This window comes from Perognathus longimembris, chromosome 1 (assembly GCF_023159225.1).
Source record: "Perognathus longimembris pacificus isolate PPM17 chromosome 1, ASM2315922v1, whole genome shotgun sequence".
Lineage (NCBI taxonomy): Eukaryota > Metazoa > Chordata > Mammalia > Rodentia > Heteromyidae > Perognathus > Perognathus longimembris.
The window spans coordinates 91,133,619-91,154,346 of record NC_063161.1 but is presented as its reverse complement, the minus strand read 5'-3'; the positions used below and the strand labels follow the sequence as shown (position 1 = coordinate 91,154,346).

At 37.6% G+C, this 20,728-nt stretch overlaps 1 protein-coding gene across 3 annotated transcripts in view; it reads left to right on the top strand.

Annotated features, from left to right (window-relative positions):
• Window positions 1–20,728, top strand: part of Vps13a (vacuolar protein sorting 13 homolog A) — a 178,199-nt gene that overhangs the window by 70,675 nt on the left and 86,796 nt on the right. For all 3 annotated transcript variants that reach the window (XM_048332075.1, XM_048332068.1, XM_048332083.1), the window contains exons 32-35: window positions 1,559–1,726; window positions 4,045–4,349; window positions 7,141–7,288; window positions 8,294–8,441. In XM_048332075.1, coding sequence (XP_048188032.1) covers window positions 1,559–1,726; window positions 4,045–4,349; window positions 7,141–7,288; window positions 8,294–8,441 — 769 coding nt within the window. The remainder of the gene's footprint in view (window positions 1–1,558; window positions 1,727–4,044; window positions 4,350–7,140; window positions 7,289–8,293; window positions 8,442–20,728) is intronic.

Here is a 20,728-nt window from a genome sequence, read left to right as displayed (position 1 = left end):
TTTCTTTTTCTTTTTTTTTTTTTTTTTTGCCAGTCCTGGGGCTTGGACTCTGGTCCTAAGCACTGTCCTTGGCTTCTTTTTTGCTCAAGGCTAGCACTCTACCACTTGAGCCACAGCACCGCTTCTGGCTTTTTCTATATATGTGGTGCTGAGGAATCAAACCCAGGGCTTCATGTATGCGAGGCAAGTACTCTACTGCTAGGCCATATTCCCAGCCCCTAATATAGTCTTCTTAAGAGGTACCTTAGCTTACTGATTTCAGAGCTTTCTTGCTTTCAATTATAAATATTTATTGGTATAAATAATTCTGTTAAGCAATACTCTAGATATATCCTCCAAATTTTGGATTTTGTCAAAGGCTTTTCTGTATTGACTGAGATGATCATATGAATCTTGGGGGGGGGGGGTTCTGCGCACGCACGTGTGTGTGTGTGTTTGTGTGTGTGTGTGAGAATGTAAACTACAGCTTGAACTCATGGCCTCAAACTCTCACTTGGCTCTTTAACTCACAGCTGGCCTAATAATCCTGATGATGCTTGGGGCCTTTTCTGAAAAGAAGGCTTTCTTTTCCGTAGGAAATTTCTTTACTAGTTTTCCACTCTGCTACCAGTCTTTCTCATGAGTTCCCAGCATTAGCTCATAAAATGCCTGAAACTGAATGTGTACTCTTCTTGTGTTTGTGATTCTCATGGCTTTGGTAAATCCTTTAGCTGAATTACTCTTGCCTCACTTTTGTGGTGCCTGACTGCTTTGTCTCCTACTCCTTGAAGGTACTTGTTTTTCCTCAGATATTAGGGTACTTTGTTGTTCTGTGACTTCATATTTCTAATGGAGTTTTAAAAAAAAAGCTGGGATAGCTTATATTGCTATTTCTTCTTGTTAGGGATTTGATTGAGCTCTTCAGCTTTTGTGTATCATTGGTAGAGGAAACTGTGGACTTAAGTCCCATCTTGTACCTCAGTCTTCAGAAGTCCCTCGTATGTTTCAGTCTCTATACTCTCCTTCACTTTTAACTAGTATACAGGGTTAGAAATTTTAAGCCACTATAGGCAGTTCCTGGTTGACAATTAAGATGACTCTTTCCAAAGGAAATGAAAAGCTTAGCAATAGGGAGAAGGTCCCTTGGAGCAATCTGGAAAACTCTGCATCCTTCCAAAGAAGTGAGAAGGTGCTTTTAATAAGTTGTACACATAATGTTTTTCCAACCTTTGAACACAAGGGGAGATGTATGTTTATATGATGACAGCATAAAAGCATAAACTCAAAATGAAAATGCATATTATTGTTTTTGCTTTCTTATTTTTTAAAAAAGTAGCTGGGCTAAACTTACTAGCTTAATTTTATGACCTACAAATGGAACTTTCACCAATAATTTGAAAATACCTTACAGTTATTTTCTTGTAAAGCATTTATGATTGTTACCTTGCTTATACTGTCTTGAATATCTGGGAGAATTTTCAGGTGGGGTTCATGTTTTATTATTTTATTTTCTTTGTTTAACTTTGGCTTGAATATACATTACTTAAAAATTATTGCAATAGTAATTTTCTCTCATTAGGCTCTTTATATCACTGGCAAAGAAGTTTTCAGCTTCAAAATGGTTTCTTACGTGGATGCCACTGCTGGCTCTGCATACACAGATATGAATATTGTGGATCTTAAAGTTCTTTTAACTGTCGGATGCATTGAAGTAGTGTTTGTCACAAAATTTCTGTATTCTGTATTGGTAAGTATTTTGACAAATTTTCTTTTTATGCTCGTTGAAAATTACTTTCTGTGTTTTTAGCATAAATGAAAAATATCTCTCACTTTTTAAAAATCGTAAACAATTTACTGGGTATTACAGCAACTCTGTTTAGTTCATTATTTATGTAACCTTAATATATATTTACATGGGAAAATGTAATTAAAATATATTTATGCATTAACATGAATATACTCAGAATTTAAGGAATTAGGTTCAATCCCTCTGTGACTCCACCCTAGGTCTTCTGCATTTTAAGTTCTATTTTTCTTCATAGGTTTTTTTTTTTTTTCTTGTTAATACTGGGGCTTGAGCTCAATGATGAATAATCTCACTCAGCGTGCTTGCTTCACTAGCACTCTGTCACATGAGCTGTCTTCAGGACTACTTTTTTGGAGATGGATGTCTCAGACTTTTATGCCAGGACTGACTGGCTTCAAACTGATCCTAAAGATTTCAGTGTCCAGGTTAGGATTCCAGTTGTGAGCCAGCAGCGCCTAACTTTTTATATTCATTCTCTCTCTCTCTCTCTCTCTCTCTCTCTCTCTCAGCTTGAACTTAGGGCCTGGGTGCTGAGCATCTTTGTGCTTAAGGCTAGCACTCTACCACTTTGAGCCACGGCACCACTTCTGGTTTTTGAGTAGTTAATTGGTGATCTGAGTCTCCATGGGTCTTTCTGCCAGGGCTGGCAGAAAGCTGGCAGAACCATAATTCTCCTGAGTAGCTAGGATTACAGGCATGAGCAACCATCTTCTGGTTAATTATTCTCTTTTATCCTTTTCTGCTGTTACTCTTAATCTCTAAGTGTGACACCTATTTTTATGATGTCACTATTTTGTTGTTTGTTGAAAAGGCTATTGATTGTAACTAGGGCCTACCTAGCACATACTAGGAAAGTTCTTTTAAAAATACTGTCTTAGGGCTGGGGATATAGCCTAGTGGCAAGAGTGCCTGCCTTGGATACACGAGGCCCTAGGTTCGATTCCCCAGCACCACATATACAGAAAACGGCCAGAAGTGGCGCTGTGGCTCAAGTGGCAGAGTGCTAGCCTTGAGCGGGAAGAAGCCAGGGACAGTGCTCAGGCCCTGAGTCCAAGGCCCAGGACTGGCAAAAAAAAAAAAAAATACTGTCTTAAATATTTGTGTATATACTGGCTAATCAAATCCAGTTAATAAATAGGCCAAATGTGACAATATTTGTAAGCAAGGAGGGAATGCACATATTTACTTGTGTATGTATATTTGGGGATGTGGAGTCCTTTTCTATTATTTGGAGATTTTTGACTTGTGAATTCCTGTGATCTTTTAAACTGATGTCATTGTGAGTTTTTTTCCTGAAACCTTGGAGTCTTTTTGTGTACAGAAAAATAAGGATTCTTTGTCTTGTTTACTCTTATTTCTGATAAACATATCACCCAACTCCCTTGTCTTTTATGTAAAAATTACTAAAAATGAAATGTTACTTCTTCTCTGAACATTTTAAGTATAAATCTTTTTTTTTGCCAGTCCTGGGCCTTGGACTCAGGGCCTGAGCACCATCCCTGGCTTCTTCCCGCTCAAGGCTAGCACTCTGCCACTTGAGCCACAGTGCCACTTCTGGCTGTTTTCTATATATGTGATGCTGGGGAATCAAACCCAAGGCTTCATGTATAGGAGGCAAGCACTCTTGGCACTAGGCCATATTCCCAGCCCTTAGGTATAAATCTTGATAGTTGCATTTTATGTCACAAGATTTCTGTCTAGGATTTTAAAATTAGAATATTTGTTTTCAGAGTTCTTAAACATTTTTCAGTTATTTTCATGTTCATATTTTATGATTTTTTTATTTTTAAAGGTGATGTATAGAGGGGTGGTTATAGTTGCATAATACTTTATAGGCTTTTTTTTTAAAAAAAGTATTTATATATATCTATTTAGCTTTTGTAGGGAAGTAGAACATTGTTGAAATATACTTACTTTGCTTTGTCTAGGAACTAGATTTTTTGTAGTTCTGTGTTTGTTTTTTTCCGGAGCCAGGGACCCAACCCCGGGCCTCACGCTTGCCAGGTGGGCACTCTTCCGCTAAGCCAGATCCCCAGCCCCAGGAACTAGATTTTTTAAATCAAATCTTCGTGTGTTGCTCAAAATTTTAATAGCAGAAAGTTAAAAGATTTAATATATGATAACCAGACTGAATAAGCAATGCTTGGTTTTTACAAAGTGAATGTTTTTTGCTTATGTAGGTAAAATTATATAGCATTCAAATAATTTAATAAGTGTACTAATGGTAATGTACAAAATATAATTCTCTCCTCTTACAGGCTTTTATAGATAATTTTCAAGCAGCTAAAAAAGCCTTGGCTGAAGCAACTGCTCAGGCAGCAGAAATGGCTGCAACTGGTGTTAAGGAGCTGACTCAAAGGAGTTCCAGGTTGGCATTAGATGTTAACATCAATGCTCCAGTTGTTGTCATCCCACAGTCTCCAGTTTCTCAGAATGTTTTTGTTGCTGATTTTGGACTGATTACAATGACAAATATGTTTACTATGGTAACAGAGAGCCAGTGCAATCCTCCACCTGTTATTGATTTAATAACAATAAAACTGAGTGAAATGAGACTATACAGGTAAGCTTCTCATGACTGAATTTGCACAAAATACTATATTTTTCTTATTTTTTACATTAAAGGCTTGGGTATCCTGAGTATTCTGATTATAGTAGGATTTTGTTTTATTATAACTATTTAATTTTGTGACTCTTTTCCCAAGGTTTTTTTCCTATCAACATCAAATACAATTGTATTTTCTAAAAATCTAGAAAATATTGGAAAACTGTGATCAGATAATTAGAAAAACTATGACATTACTGAGGAAATATACTCTTGTTTTTGTAGTTATTTCAATATATTCTTTCAGCTTTGAATTTATTAAGCAAATTAATTGTGAAATAATTGACTACAAAGTATTTCTTCTTATTAACACTTAAGAATATTCTCTTACTAGTCATGAAGATGTAACGATGTCACCTCCTCTATCTTCCTGGTATTGTTAATTTATGCCTTTGTACTGATCAGTCTACTTACAGGCATACCAATTTTACTGGTCTTTAAGTAGCCCACTTTTGATTTTGTTTCTGTGTTTTTCTGGTTACTCTTTTTTTTCCCTGATGTCATTTTTTAAATTAAAAAAATAATTACTTATTTATTGTCAAAGTGATGTACAGAGGGGTTACAGTTTCATATGTAAGGCCATGGGTACATTTCTTATACTATTTGTTACCTCCTCCCTCACTTTCCCCTCCCTCCTCTGATTACTCTTTTAATGATTTCTACTTAATAATATTTCTTTCTTCTTACTTTAGGTTCAGTATTGCTCTTTTTCTGAGTTTCCCTAGGTGGAAGCTGAGATGATTTATTTGAAATATCTCTTTCGTAATATAAGCGGTACTGTTACAGCTTTTAAGTTTCTTTATAGCTCTCTTTCATTTGTCATTTCATCATAGATATCTTGTTCCACCTTTTACTATGCTATATCACCAGTTCATGTTCTTAGATATTGAATATTATGACTAAGAAGGGTTTGTCCTCCCTGAGCTAGTGGTTCATGTCTGTAATCCTAGCTATTTCGGAGGCTGAGATCAGAGGATTACAGTTTAAAGCAAGCCCAGGCAGAAAAGTTTGGGAGATTCCATTTTCAAAAATAACCATCAAAGAGCCAGGCTGGAGACATGACTCTGGGTTTACAGCCCCAGCTGAGTGAACAGTCTGGGCAAGTGTAAGGCCTTTGGTTCAAACCCCTGCACATGCAAGAAAAAAAATTTTTTTTAAAGAACTCTGAGTGTTGGGGGGGGCGGGTAGGGTGGTTTTCAGAGGAAGCAATCTTTTGACCCAGCAATTATATTTCTTAAAGTTTATCTAGAGAGATTTAGTGAAAGATATTTATATAGGTACTGATCCAAGTATTTTTTAAGTGAAAAATAGGAAGCATTTTTAGTAACAGAAGGCTGATGAAGTAACTTAACATATCCATGTATCATATTGCCTAGGCATTGAGCTTGTATATTCAGTATTCTTACAGAGATTTAAAATTTTGTAACTTATTACCATTAAGTAGAGAGTAGGCAAGTATTCATTATGATTAAGTTTAGTGTCATTTGATAGTCCATCTATGAACGACTTTTTCACCATACATTCTGAGAGATCCATGACTCCTATATTTCTCTCCTATTGAGTAAATGATAACTGAAATTATACAGTCATATTTTCACACCTTAGTTTAAGGTTCAGTTACAATTAAGGCAAATGTTTAATATTTGAAATTGTAACAGCAGCACATTTCTGTGTCACATTGTCTTTGAAAGAGGTCAGTGAATGACCTGAAACTTGTTTTTTCCCCTGAGGATCATTCCTGCTTTTTGTAAGTGAAAATATGGTTCCAATTAGTATGAAATTGTATAAATTCAGAGATCACTTGGCCCACAGAAATAAAGCTTTCATTTGATAGAACTTTGTTTCTTATAAAGTAAGGGTAAATGTGGTATTCTATTATATCTAGATCAGTGATTTAAAATGTTTTTATATTGTATGCTGGTGGCTCATGCCTGCAATTCTAGATACTCATGTTAAGACCTGGAAGATAATAGTTCAGAGCTAGGCTAGACAGAAAAGTCTGTGAGACTCCATCTCCAGTTAAGCCATGAAAAGCCTGGCTTGAAGTACGATGTACAGCTTACCTAGTAGAATGCAGCTCTGACAAGGGACAGTGTGAACACCTGAGTTCAAGCTTCAGTTCTGCCAAAAAGAAAACAAAAACAAATTATCGTGAGGCCTTACATTATGTTAACTAATAGATAATGTAAATATAATTCTTGTTTTAAGGATTTTTGTTACGATTGTGAAGTTCTGATATATTATATCATATGGTAAAACAGGATTTTGCCTTAACATAAAATGAGCCAGTGGCTGATGCTTATAATCCTAGCTACTCAGGAGGCTGAGATCTGAGGATCATGTTTTGAAGTCACCCCAAACAGGAAAGTCCTTGAGACTCTTACTTCCAGTTAACCACCAAAAAAGCTGGAACCATGGCTGTGGCTCAAATGATGTAACACTAGCCTTGCAAAAAAAGCTGAGGGACAGTGCACCTAGGCCCTGAGTTCAAGCCCCAGGACTGGTGTGAATGGGCACACGTAAAACACACACACACACACACACACACATTTTAATGTGTGGAAAACTTTGGCTTTAGTGACAGTCACTTAGTTTTCTTGTGGGATATATGAAAGACTATTTTTCTCTTCATACCAAAAGTTTCTAGATTTCTACTGTTTTGTATAAAATGATACATTAATCTTTTATCTTTTATTCTTAACTAAATATATATGTTAACAATTCAAAATAATTCTATTTCTACCCATAGGTCTCAATTTATTGATGATGAATATCAGGAAGTACTGGATCTACTACTGCCTCTAAACCTTGAAGTGATTGTTGAGCGTAATTTATCCTGGGGTTGGTACCAGGAAGTTCCTTGTTTTAATGTAAATGCTCAGCTGAAACCGATGGAGGTAATTTTCTCACTGCTTTTTTTTTTTTTATGTTGTTTGTTGAAAAATAATTCTTTGGAGACATTAAGAACTTCTTTTGTAAAATTTAGGTATCATTTAACTGGATCAGTTTAAATAGCAGCAATTAGGTGTGGTGGTACTTACACTGTAATTCCAGTTTACTTGGGGGGCATGCTGAGATAGGAGGATCTCAAGTTCAAGGTCAGCATAGACAAAAGTGACTATTAAGCTACACAGCTTAAATGGTAAAATGCCTCCCTGAAAGTAGAAGGTCTTGGCCAGTCCTTAGTATCACCCAAAACAAACAAACAAAAAAAAGTGGGAAGATGGAGCAGATAGAAAAAGAAAGGAAATAGAAAGTATTTAATAGTCTCAATTTAAAAAATATTTGCATGCCTTCTGGATGCTAATGCTTGCACTAAATTAGAGATGTGTTGACAAGCTATGCCATCTTCCCAGACTTCATAGAACTTACCATGATTAAGGCAAGAAGTTGAAATGTGCAATAGTATGTCAAAAAGAATTCAGAGACATTATATAGTTAGAGAATGTTGCCCTTTCTATGAAATTTTAAAACAAAGTAGTTACTAAACAAAACAGTCTCATGGCTAGATGACAAAGACAGAAGGTTTAAAAGGATGGCTAGTGTGATACATTAGTACCAAGTAGCTCACCTTCTTAAGCTGCCTAGTACTGGCATCTAATTCAGTTCTGTATTTTATAAGCTACTACAGATCACATGATCACATAGAAAGCTTACTGTTGAGTTAAAATTTTTCAATATTTAAAAATTTTGTTTAAGACTGCAATAAAGCAGTCTTAAAATATTCTGTACAAGATTTTTTAAAAATTTTATTGTAAAGATGATATATATAGAGGGGTTACAGTTATATGAGTAAGGTATTGTGTACTTTCCTATGCAAGAAATTTTAAGTGCAATAAGTAGGACTGTTAAAATGAATACCTTATCTTTTTTCTTTTCTAAAACATTGCACTTTTTAATAGTTCATTCTTAGTCAAGAAGATTTGACAACTATTTTTAAAACATTACACGGCAATTTACACTATAAAGATGTCAGTGCCGCTCCTACTGTAACTAAAGAACCAAGTGGTGTTTCTAGTGGAGTCACCAGTGAGTCATATAATACAGCAGGTATGTCTTTTATTTATTTTATTACCTTTAGTTTTACAAAGAGTTTACAGTTTAACAAATCAGTTTATAAGTGCAATGCCTCTTGATTGATGTCACATCTTTTCATCATTCCTCCCCATTCTCCCACACAACCCTGCCCCTCAATTTTCCTAGTTTCAGAGGATGTGCATTAAGTATTACTACTGCATCTTCTCCTCCCTTCCTTTCTTTATTCATCTACTTCACTCCTCTTGACCTTCCCTGTAGACTTTTCAAGTTTCAATTTCCTGGCATTAATTTTGGTGGCCTATGAGCTAGATCTAATTTATAAATATGCAAGCAACACATACAGGTTTATATGCAAGTGTACACACATGTATTAATTCAGGTATGGTATTTTCAGGGAAGAATCCAAATGGTATAATTCCTTAGGAAGTATCTTCTTAATCCTAAATCGGATGCACCTCTCTCTGCTTCCTTCATTTCTCTCCCCTACCCCTTCTTTTCTTCTTTCTTCATTTCTCCTTAAACTTATTTCTTTGTGTACTTTTGACAAAATTGAATTTATAATTTTTTTCTAGTTAGCTAATCTCATTTTATCTGTTTTTCTCTTATTTTTTAAGTCAAAGCTTTTTGTTCTGCTGTAACAAAAATTTTCAGTATTCTTGCTTTCCCAACTCTCTTAGTGCAACATATATTCCAAATGGAACATTTTTGTATTGTTTTTGGAAATGTCAAAATATGAGAGGTGTAAAGAGAGGATAATCATTGTATATGATAGGATTTTACAAGTGTTCAGAAAATGGATGGGTGGATGGAAAACAGTAGAAAAGTAACTTAGAATGCAGCTTTTCTACTGTTGGACCATGGTCATCTGTGGACTGTGGCTGGGTTCTGAGTTCAGTACCAGCAATGGAGATTTTGATTCGTCTTGATAAGATGATTTTGAGACACATAAGAAAAGTTACCTTCAATTTTTAGTGGATCTCCAAATCTATAAACCGTCAAGAGAAACTTAATCCCTAATACCTAACTTTCTAAAACCCTGAGATGTTATACAACTTTAACAAATTATAACACCCACACACCCCAAACCTATACCCACACAAACATACAAAACAAGCTTTGCAGGAAACCTCATTTATACTATTGTCCCTTATTGTTAAAAATAAATGTTCAGATAAGAAAATCATCAGAACATGAGAAAGTAACAAAGATAAATAGAACGTTGTTTTCTGAATTAAATAGAAATAATTGAGCAGAAAAAAGAAGACAATAGCTAACCCTGGTTAGGTGGTAATGCCTGAAATCCTAGCCTTTGAGAAGTTGAAGCATGACTGTTATGAGTCCTAAGCCAACCAAAGCTACCTAGTAAGATTTTAAAAAACCTGAAAAAACACACGCAAGAAGCTTTTAATACTTCAAAGGATTTCAATGGGAGAAAAAGATATATGAATCATCTCAGCACCTTTCCCACAAAAGGGGAGTTTTTTTAAATATATTTTTATTATCTAACTGAATTACAGAGACGTTTACAGTTTCATACATTAGGCATTGGATACATTTCTTGTACTCTTTGTTAACCTCGTCCCTCATTCCCCCCTCCCCCCTCCCCTGTTCCCTCCCCCCAGCCATGAGTTGTTCAGTTGTTCAGTTCATTTTCACCAAACAGTTTGTGAGTATTGCTTTTGTAGTTGTTTGTCTTTTTTTACCCAGTGTCTCTCAATTTTGGTATTCCCTTCCAATTTCCTAGTTCTAATACCAGTATACCCGGTTTCCAATACACTCAGATAAGATACAGAGATAGTGTAGGTACAACCACAGGAAGGTGATACAGGAATATCATCAATAATAGAGACTACAGTTACATATGGCATGTTGAAAGTAGTTAAAACTGTGATATAACAATCGTTTCCATAACATGGAGTTCATTTCACTTAGCATTATCTGATGTGTTCATAAGGGTATAGCTATTGGGCTCCTCTGCTATGACTTGCCTGAACCTGTACTAATTATTCCCTATAAGGGAGACCATAGAGTCTTTGGGTCTGGCTCACTTCACTTAGTATAATTTTTTCCAAGTCCTTCCATTTCCTTACAAATGGGGCAGTGTCATTCTTTCTGAGAGATGCATAAAATTCCATTGTGTATATGTACCACATTTTCCTGATTCATTCGTCTACTGAGGGGCATCTGGGTTGGTTCCAGATTCTAGCAAAAATGACAAATTGTGCTGCGATGAACATTGTTGTGCTGGTGGCTTTAGTGTGATTATATTTGTGGTCTTTTGGATAGATACCAAAAGTGGGGCTGCTGGGTCATAGGGGAGTTCTATGTTTAGCCTTCTGAGAAATCTCCATACCTCTTGCGAGAGTGGCTGAACCAGTTTACATTCCCACCAACAATGAAGTAGGGCTGCCTTTTGGGCACATACCCTCCAACAGTTGTTATTGTTAGATTTCTTGATATAGGACATTCTTACTGGGGTGAGATGGAATCTCAATGTTGTTTTGATTTGCATTTCTTTTATGGCCAGTGATGTAGAGCACTTTTTCATATATCTCTTGGCCATCCTTATTTTCTCATCTGAGAAGTCTCTTTTCAAGTCTCTAGCCCACTTGATGAGGGAGCTGTTGGTTCTTTGCAGTTTCGTTTTGGACAAAGGTAATTTTTTTAGTTCTGCATATATTTTAGATATGAGGCCTGTGTCCGTTGAATGGCCGGTAAGGATCTTCTCCCAATCTGTCGGCTTTCTGTTTATCTTGCAAGCTATGTCCTTTGCCCTACAGAAGCTCTGCAGTTTCATGCAGTCCCATTTGTCCAACCTTTCTTTGATTTGTAGCCTTTCTGGGTCTTTGTTAAGGAAGTTCCGTCCTGCGTCAAGGAGCCCAAGTGTTTCTCCTACTCCTTCCTTTAGTGTTTTAAGGGTATCTGTTTTGATTTTGAGGTCTTTGATCCATTTGGAATTGATTTTGGTTCAGGGTGATATATAAGGATCTAGTTTTAGTTTGTTGCATGTGTTGAACCATTTTTGCCAGCACCATTTGTTAAAGAGGCTCTCTTTCTTCCAGACTATTGTTTTAGCTCCTTTATCAAAGATTAAGTAGGCATAGTTCTGTGGGTTCATTTCTAGGTCTTCAGTTCTGTTCCATTGGTCTTCAGGCCTGTTCCAGTGCCAATACCAAGCTGTTTTTACTACTATAGCTTTATAATACAGCTTGAAGTTGGGTATTGTAATTCCTCCAGCAACGTTCTTTCTGCCTAGGATTGTTTTTGCTATTCTAGGTCTTTTATTGTTCCATATGAATTTCAGGATTGCTTCCTCTATTTCATTGAAAAATTGTGATGGGATATTAATGGGTATTGCATTGAATTTGTAGATAGCCTTTGGCAATATTGCCATTTTGATTATATTAATCCTCCCAATCCAGGAGCATGGGAGGTTTTTCCATTTCCTTAGTTCTGCCTTAATTTCATTTTTCATGCTTTTAAAGTTCTCATCGTAGAGGTTTTTCACTTCTTTGATTAAGGTTATTCCTAGGTATTTTATGTTTTTTGAGGCTATTGCAAAAGGAGTTGCTTTCCTGATTTCAGCCTCGTTCTTCAAGTCGTTAGCATAGAGAAAGGCTGTTGATTTTTGAGGGTTTATTTTATATCCTGCAACTTTGCCATAGTTTTGGATCAGCTCTAGTAGCTTGGGGGTAGAGTCTATGGGGTTCTTTAGGGATAGATAGGATCATGTCATCTGCAAAGAGAGAAAGTTTAGCTTCATCTTTTCCTATTTGGATCCCCTTTATATTTTCTTCTTGCCTAATTGCTCTGGCTAGGAATTCTAGTACTATGTTGAAGAGAAGGGGAGAGAGTGGACATCCTTGTCTTGTTCCTGTTTTTAAAGGGAATGGCTTTAGTTTTTCACCATTTAGAGTTATGCTTGCTGTTGGTTTGTCATAAACTGCCTTGATTATATTCAGGAATGTTCCCGGGAATCCCAGTTTTTCCAGGGCTTTTAGCATAAATGGCTGCTGGATTTTATCAAACGCTGTCTCCGCATAGAGTGATATAACCATGTGGTTCTTTACCTTGCTCCCGTTGATGTGGTGGATTACATTAATTTACTTGCGTATATTGAACCAACTTTGCATCCCTGGGATGAATCCACTTTGATTGTAATGTATGATTTTTTTTTATGACCTGTTGAAGTCGATTGGGCAGAATTTTGTTGAGAATTTTTTAGTCTATATTCATCAGGGAAATCGGTTTATAGTCCCTGCCTGGTTTTGGGATGAGGGTTATAGTGGCTTCATAGAATGTGTCTGGTAGTGAACGTTCTCTTTCAATTTCATTGAAGAGTTTGAGTAATATTGGTGTGAGTTCTGTTTTGAAGGCCTTGTGGAATTCTGTGAATCCATCTGGATCTGGGCTTTTCTTGGCTGGGAGATCACTTATTGCCTTTTCTATTTCAATACTGAATATGGGTCTGTTTAGAAGATTTAAGTCTTCATGGTTGAGTTTGGGGATATGAATTTTTTCTAGGAAATCATCCATTTCTTCCAAGTTCTCGAATTTGTTGGCATAAAGGTTTGCAAAATAGTCCTTTATTATGGTCTGAATTTTGGTTGTTTCTGTGGTGATGTTACCTGTTTCATCTCTTACCTTGTTTATTGGAGTGTGCTGTCAGGTTTGCTAGGGGTCTGTCTAGTTGATTTTTTCAAAGAACCAACTCTGTTTTGTTGATTCTTTCGATGGTTTTTTTAGTCTCTAATTGATTTAATTCTGATTTGATTTTAATTATTTTCTTTCATCTATTGACTTGGGGTTTGGCTTGTTGTTCTCTTTCAAGGAAATTAAGTTGCTTTCTTAAATTATTGAGTTGCTGTTTCTCCAGTTTGTTGGTGTATGCATTTAGAGATATAAATTTTCCTCTGAGTACTGCCTTTGCTGTGTCGCAAAGGAGCTGGTAATTTGTGTCCTCATCTTGGTTGAGTTCCATAAACATTTGAATTTCCGATTTAATTTCTTCAATTACCCACTCATAATTCAGCAATGTGTTGTTTAGTCTCCATGAACTGTAGGATTTTCTGTGGTGGCTGTTTGAGTTGAGCTCTAACTTTATTCCATTGTGATCTGAGAGAATACAGGGAATGGTTTTGATACTTGTGAATTTGTACAGATTTTCTTTGTGCCCTAAGATATGATCTATTTTGGAGAATGTTCCATGTGCCGCTGAGAAGAATGTGTATTCTGTTGTTGCAGGATGGAATATTCTGTAGATGTCGATTAAGTCTAGTTGGTCTATGCAATTGTTTAGTTCTGTGGTTTCTTTGTTCAGTTTTTGGCATGTTGATCTGTCCAGAGGTGATAGTGGAGTGTTAAAGTCCCCAACTATCAATGTGTTTGGGTCTATGAGTGATTTTAGAGACAGTAGTGTTTGTTTGATGAAGTTGGGTGCTCCTGTATTTGGTGTGTAGATATTTAGGATGGATATATCTTCCTGTAGGAGAGATCCTTTTATTAGTATGTAGTAATCTTCTTTGTCTCACCTTTTTTTATTTGAAGTCAATTTTGTCTGCTACTAGGATTGCAACTCCGGACTGTTTATGGGAGCCATTTGCTTGATAGATTTGATTCCAGCCTTTCACTTTTAGAAGATGTTTACTTTTGCTGGATAGATGAGTCTCTTGGAGGCAGCAGAAAGATGGATCTTGATTTTTGATCCAACTTATGAGCCTATGTCACTTGATTGGCGAATTAAGTCCATTAATGTTGAGAGTTAGGATTGAGAGCTGATCATTTGTTCCTTTCATTATCCCTATCTTGTTAACGGCTGAGTCTTCCCATTTGTTGATCTGTTATTCTGGTTTACTATTTAGGGTTCATTTCTCTTTCTGCATTGGGATCTTGATTATTTTCTCTGTATAGTACATCTTTGAGGATTTTTTGTAAAGCTGGTTTGGTGGAGATATATTGTTTGTTTTTCCTTACTGTGGAAGACTTTGATTTGACAGGCTATGAATGAGAGTTTAGCTGGGTACACTTTTCTTGGTTGGTAGTTATTTTTATTTAGGGTTTGGCATACCTCATTCCAGGCTCTCCTTGCTTTCATGGTCTCTGCTGAGAAGTCTGGGGTAATTCTTATTGCTTTTCCTTTATATGTGATTGTTTTAAGGATTCTTTCCTTGGACTCTACTGATCCTGTGTCGGTGGGATGTCCTATTCTGGTCTGGTCTGTTTGGGGTTCTAAATGCTTCTTGTATCTGTATAGGCCTTTCCTTCTGGGTATTTGGGAAGTCCTCAGCTATTATTCTGTTAAATAGGTTGCCTATTCCATTAACTTCCTTCTCCAGGTTTTCCTCAATACCTATTATAAATTGGGCTTTCTGATTGTATCTTGAATCTCCTGGAGCGATCTGGTTTGTCAATTGGATTGGTTTTGTATTGCTTTTTGATCTTTCTCCATAGATTCTAGGGAATCTTCAGCTCCTGAGATTCGATCCTCTGCTTCAGTTAGTCGGGACTGTAGGCTAGCTACTTGATTTTAAATCTCTTTTCCTTCTGACTGGTCTTTCCTGATGATTTCCATGTCATCTCTTAGGTCCTGTATGGACTTCTTTACTTCATTAACTTCATTAATTTGGTTTTGAGTGTTGTCTCTCAAATCTTTTAGCTGGGTAGCTATCTTTTCATTTGACTCTTGAAGTTCATTTATCTCTCTATTTGTGGAGGCCATGAAATTCTCCATTAATTTTTGCTTTGCCTCCTCACGCTCTAGAATAATTGACTGAAGAGTTTCAAACTTTTCATTTATCATGTTTATCAGTAGACTTTGTAGAGCATTTTGAGGGTTCTCTTCTATGTCTTTGATTGACTGCTCTGCTTCCTGCTTGTTTTGAATGGGAGATAAGACTCCATTGTTTGCCATCTTTCTTGTGTTTCTTCTGCCCATTTCGATTAGGAATCCCAATCTACAAGCAGCCGTGAGCATCGTTTAAGACCCAAAGCAGACCTTACCAAGCACTCTTGTGTAAATCTTAGGAGTTAACAATTATATACAGATACCTTTTATAGTTGTGTATAAAATTAGATTAGATTACAATTTCAATATAACACTCAAACCTGAGCCCTGTATTCAGTAGTTACTTATTTACTGTTACAACCCTATGAGCAATTCTTGTTCTTATATTAAGTTCCTTTTGGATGGGCTTTCTCTATGAACCCCTTTGTTTTACTCGGATTAAGCAGAGATACCCTCTATCCAATAACCAGGAGTCAGTGGGATCTGGAGGACCCAGAAGTAAGTCAGGAAGGTAAGTTAGAGGTAGTAAAGAAACTAGAGTAAAATGTATGGGGGGTTATGATTTTGGTTTTGTTTCAGTGACGTGGAAATGTGGAGGAGAGTAGACTCAGTAGAAACAACAAGGTTAAAATGATAGACAATGGAGAGTTAGCAGTAAAGAGTGGAGGTGTTATTCATAGGAAAGTGATTTTTTTAAAGAAAGAGAATGCAGAGAGAAATAAAGAAAGAATACAGGAAGACAGATGCACATAACAGAGAAAAATTATTTTAAAAAATAAAAGGGAAAAAAAAACAAAAAAAAAAGAAGAAAAAGATTGAACAACAAAAACTTGATGGAACCAACAGGTGAAAATGGAAAACAAAAACAAACCAATGACGTTTCAGAAATGAAAATATAAGAAAAAAATAAAAATAAAAATAAAAGCTTAAAAAACTTTTGAGACCAAAAGAAATAAAAAAGGCTTCCTTGTTTGAGTATGCTTTCTACAGTCTCTGGTTTCCTTTGCGATGGTCTGCAGTCTATTCTCCCTCTTGGCTAGTTTGACTTGCTTTCAGCTCGCAGGGGGTGGATGTGCTTTGTCCCTCTTCCCCTGTTAGTGAAGTCCTGGGCTCTGTGGTTCCCACAGCTAGCAGATAGGCCTTGGGTGCCCACTGTAGATGGGGATGTGAACAGTCTTGGGAACTATGGCTCCTCTGTCTGCTGTGGGGCCGCAGCCTTTAACGCCTGGCTCTGCATAGGCTGTGGACTCAGCCGGGAGGTGCGCCTCTGCCTGGTTTACCAGGCTGAGAGTCACTTGCCTAGGGGAGGTTCCTCCCTCCTGGGTGGGGCAGCCTTCTGGGCAGAGCTGAGTATGGAATTCAGCTCCATTTCGGGCTGGGAATTGGGCTTCTAAACAAAACCGTTTATCTGTCTCGGGAAGTTTGTTCTCCCGTGTGGCTGTTCCGTGCCGCCAATATCTGCTTGCCACTTTCGCTTTTAATTTAGGAATTCCGGCGAGCAGGCACCTCTAGCCAAGCCGAGTCCCAGGAAACGCCTCCCGCCTGGGCAGGGTGTGTTCTCCTGGGCAGAGCTGGCTCTCACTGGTTGGTCCCTCTTGCCCTTCTCAAAGATGGCCGCTTTGTCCTCGCTTTCTCTAGGCGGGCTTTAGCTCCATTCTGGTCTGACCCTTTGCCAGTGACAAAGATGGCGCTTTTCTCTGGCAGTGGAGGAAGGAGCTGCTCTATGGGTGCGAGTGAGAATGTCTTTTGTGGGAGTACTCACGCTGTCTCTGTGATTTCAGCCTGTCCGTACTCAGCCTGCGATCCGTGTTTGTATGCTGCTATCTGGAGGATTTCTCCCCGGTATCCGTTGAGCTGTGCAGGGTGTGCAGCTCTGTGCCGGCACTGGCACTGGTGTGGCAGCGGACCGCCGCCCGGAGCTCAAATCTGTGTTTTCAGACGAGCAAAGTCGACTTTTCCTTCCTGGCTGGAATCCCTGTACTGTTATAACTTATTTGGGCTGTCTATCAAGGGGTGAAAGTTTCTCTGGGGTGGGAAAACTGCAATGTTGGAGGGAGCTCAGCTAGGGCTCTGCTACTCCTCCACCGTCTTCCCCCAGATCTGTTGGGAAAGAATTCTGTAAAACAAAAAAATGTATTAGCTGAAACTTTGAAATAAAACTTCATAGTGTTAGAATATAAATTTGAACATATGGTTGAAGTAGTATGCCATAACATACAGGGGAAATCAAAATTAATAAAACCTGTAGAATGGGGCTGGGAATATGGCCTAGTGGCAAGAGTGCTTGCCTCTCATACATGAAGCCCTAGGTTCAATTCCTCAGCACCACATATATAGAAAAGACCAGAAGTGGTGCTGTGGCTCAAGTGGCAGAGTGCTAGCCTTGAGCAAACAGAAGCCAGGGACAGTGCTCAGGCCCTGAGTTCAAGGCTCAGGACTGGCAAAAAAAAACCAAAAAACCCAAAACCTGTAGAATTGAAAAAATAAGAGCTATATTTAAGTGGCACTTTTGTTCACTAGACTCAGTTCTAGAATAATACAAGACAACTGAGAAAATGGAGGAGAAAAAGCTTTTTATAACTGCATACCTAAGTAAATATTGAAGCCAGCTTCTAGATGGATAGTCTTGTGTTTCAAGCAATTTGAGTAAACTTAGGTTCCTTATGCAAACACATTGTCATGAAATATCAGGACTTGGGCTGGGAATGTGGCCTGGTGCTAGAGTGCTTGCCTTGCATGCACTAAGCCCTGGGTTTGATTCCTCAGCACTACATAAACAGAAAAGGCCAGAAGTGGTGCTGTGGCTCAAGTGGTAGAGTGCTAGCCATGAGCAAAAAGAAGCCAAGGACAGTGCTAAGGCCCTGAGTTCAAGCCCCAGGACTGGCAAAACAAAACAAAAGAACAATGAAACATCAGGACTTACAAAGATCTTTTGTAGGGCTTGGAATGTGACTTAGTGGTAGACTGTTTGCCTACATGAAGCCCTGCGTTCACTTCCTCAACACCACATACACAGAAAAAGCTGGAACTGGTGCTGTGGCTCAAGAGGTAGAGTACTACCCTTGAGCAAAAACAAGCCAGGGAGAAAAAAAAAAGAGACATTGTAAAAATTTTCCAAGAAAATATTTGCAGAGAAAAATAGGCTGCCTACCAGAGGATTAAAGGAAAAGGCTAGATTATTTTGTTGTTATTGTTACTTTATCAAGACTGGTGAAATGCAATGCCTAGGTGACTTAAGACAATGTGATACTATTTCAAAATGCTAAGCAACATGAGTTTGAATCTAGTATTTTTATATACAAGGCCAAACCATCATCCAAAATGTGAAAATGAAATATACTTAGATGTTCAATGAATTGAAGTTTGCTTAAGTGCCTTCATACTCTCTCCCAAATAAATGAACAAATTAACAAAATAGCAGAAAGGGAGGAAGCCGGGCTCGGTCGCCTCCCCTGGCACAGGGGTGTCAGGCTCTACTCTAATCGCTCCCTTTCTCACCCTCTCCCCTGGTCACCCGACCTGCAGGTAAGGCCAGAGTGGAGTCGGGGGCTCAGGAAAGACCTCAGGTGCACGCGGCCATACGAGATCCCTTTTCCTCCCTCCTTACCCACGAAGGAAGCCAGGCACACGGAGTCTCGGAGACAGCTCCACGAACAAATCTGATTTAATAAGGGAGTGGCTAACAGTTGATATAGTAGTGGTGACGAGAAAAGGGGTGATAGACCAGGAACTGGCGATAGGCTGGCAAGCCTGTCATAAGACCCCCTCATGAGCTAACGTCACTTGCATAGCACCACCCCATGGGCAAAGCCCGCGAAAATGGGGAGCACATGGGCTGGCGAGAAAGTTGGGGGGCAGGTTGCAAAGCTAGATCTTCTGGTTCCAGACCCAGAGAATTGTGGCTTGCTTCTGCATTCCCCCAGGGCTGAGGGAAGGGCGGCATCTCTGGAACACTCTCCTCTGCCCTTCCCCCCCAAGGCCAAAGCTGAACCCCAACAGGAAGGGAAAAAGCCAAAAGGAATAATGTCTTAAGAAAAAGATTCTGGAGATGCAATTGATATAGTTCAATGGTAGAGCATTGTCTAGCATGCACAGGATCTGAGTTTGTGCCCTAGTACTCTATTTCTAGGACAGAAGAAAAAGAGAAAAAAACATAAATTCTATGTAATATATGTATTGAAGAACTTAGTATATCATATTAAGTGACACAGAAAAGACTTTCTTTTCTTAAATTTCTACTTTATCATGGTACAGAACTAAAGTATAATTAATTTTGCATTAGCCATTATTAGAATGTGAGACAAAGGGGTCTCTTCACAGAGGCAGTAATGAAATAAGAACTGTCAATTGCTTCTTTGAAAAATGGTCCATAGTCAATACCTGAAAGCCTTCCATGTAGGTGCCAATGGCCGGCTCTTGAGCCAGACTGCCCTGTGAAGCAGAGCAGTTCCCTTGCTGCAATTTATTGAAAGCCCTTGACACAAGGGTTTGACCAAAAAAAAGACTACATAAATAAGAAAGTAAATGCTAACTAGTTTTAATGGAAGTAAGCGTCTGATTAACTTTATAAAGCTGGAATTAGACAGATGGGACAGGTGAAGGAAGTGGCTTAAATTGTGAAGAGATCATGTTCAAAACTGGTGGGACAAGAAATAAAGATTGAATATATTTTTAACCATTTTCTTTTGAAAATGTTTACACATAAACCAAAAACAGAATAATGAATCCACATATTCTTAGCCACTTTCAGCAATTAGTATGACTTCTGTTATTTTTCTTTCTTCCTCCTCCACTAGGTTATTTTTAAAGTGAATCTCAGATATTGTATCATTAATTGCTAGGCTATTAAGAATTTACTTTTAAAATGCAGCTATAACATTAACCCTAAAAGTTAGCCATACTGTCTTAAAAACCTAAAGATAGCCATGTAGCATTCATATTTCTCCTGATTGTCTCATATATATATATATATTTACAAACTTTGTTATTTGATTCTCAAATAATGATAAAGTAGCTAATGCACAGATTCCTTAACAGTTTTGAATTTGTGTATACCCTAATAGCAAAGCTTCAAAACATGTACAATTAGTGGCTGAGCTAAAGGAAATACATAGAATCATAGTTGATCTATTTTACCATGCCACTTTTAGTAATTGATAAACAACAATAACAAAAAATTAAAATAGGTTTGAAAAAACTTGACCTATTTTTTTAAATCCTGCAATTAATCAGTAGTTGTAGATTTCATTTTTTTTAAAGCACTTCTGGAATGTTCACAAGATAGATCATTTTGGAATTCATGAAATGTTTGACCACATTAAACAACAGCATGTGAAAAAAGCTTGAAATATTTGGACACTCAGTTTCTAAATAATTCATGGGTTAAAAAAAGTAAAATGGAAATTAGAAAGTCATTTAAACTGAATGATGATATAAACACAGTAACATCAAAATTTGTAGAATGCAACTTTACCAATTGGGAAAGAAATCTTAGCTATAAAAGACATACATACCC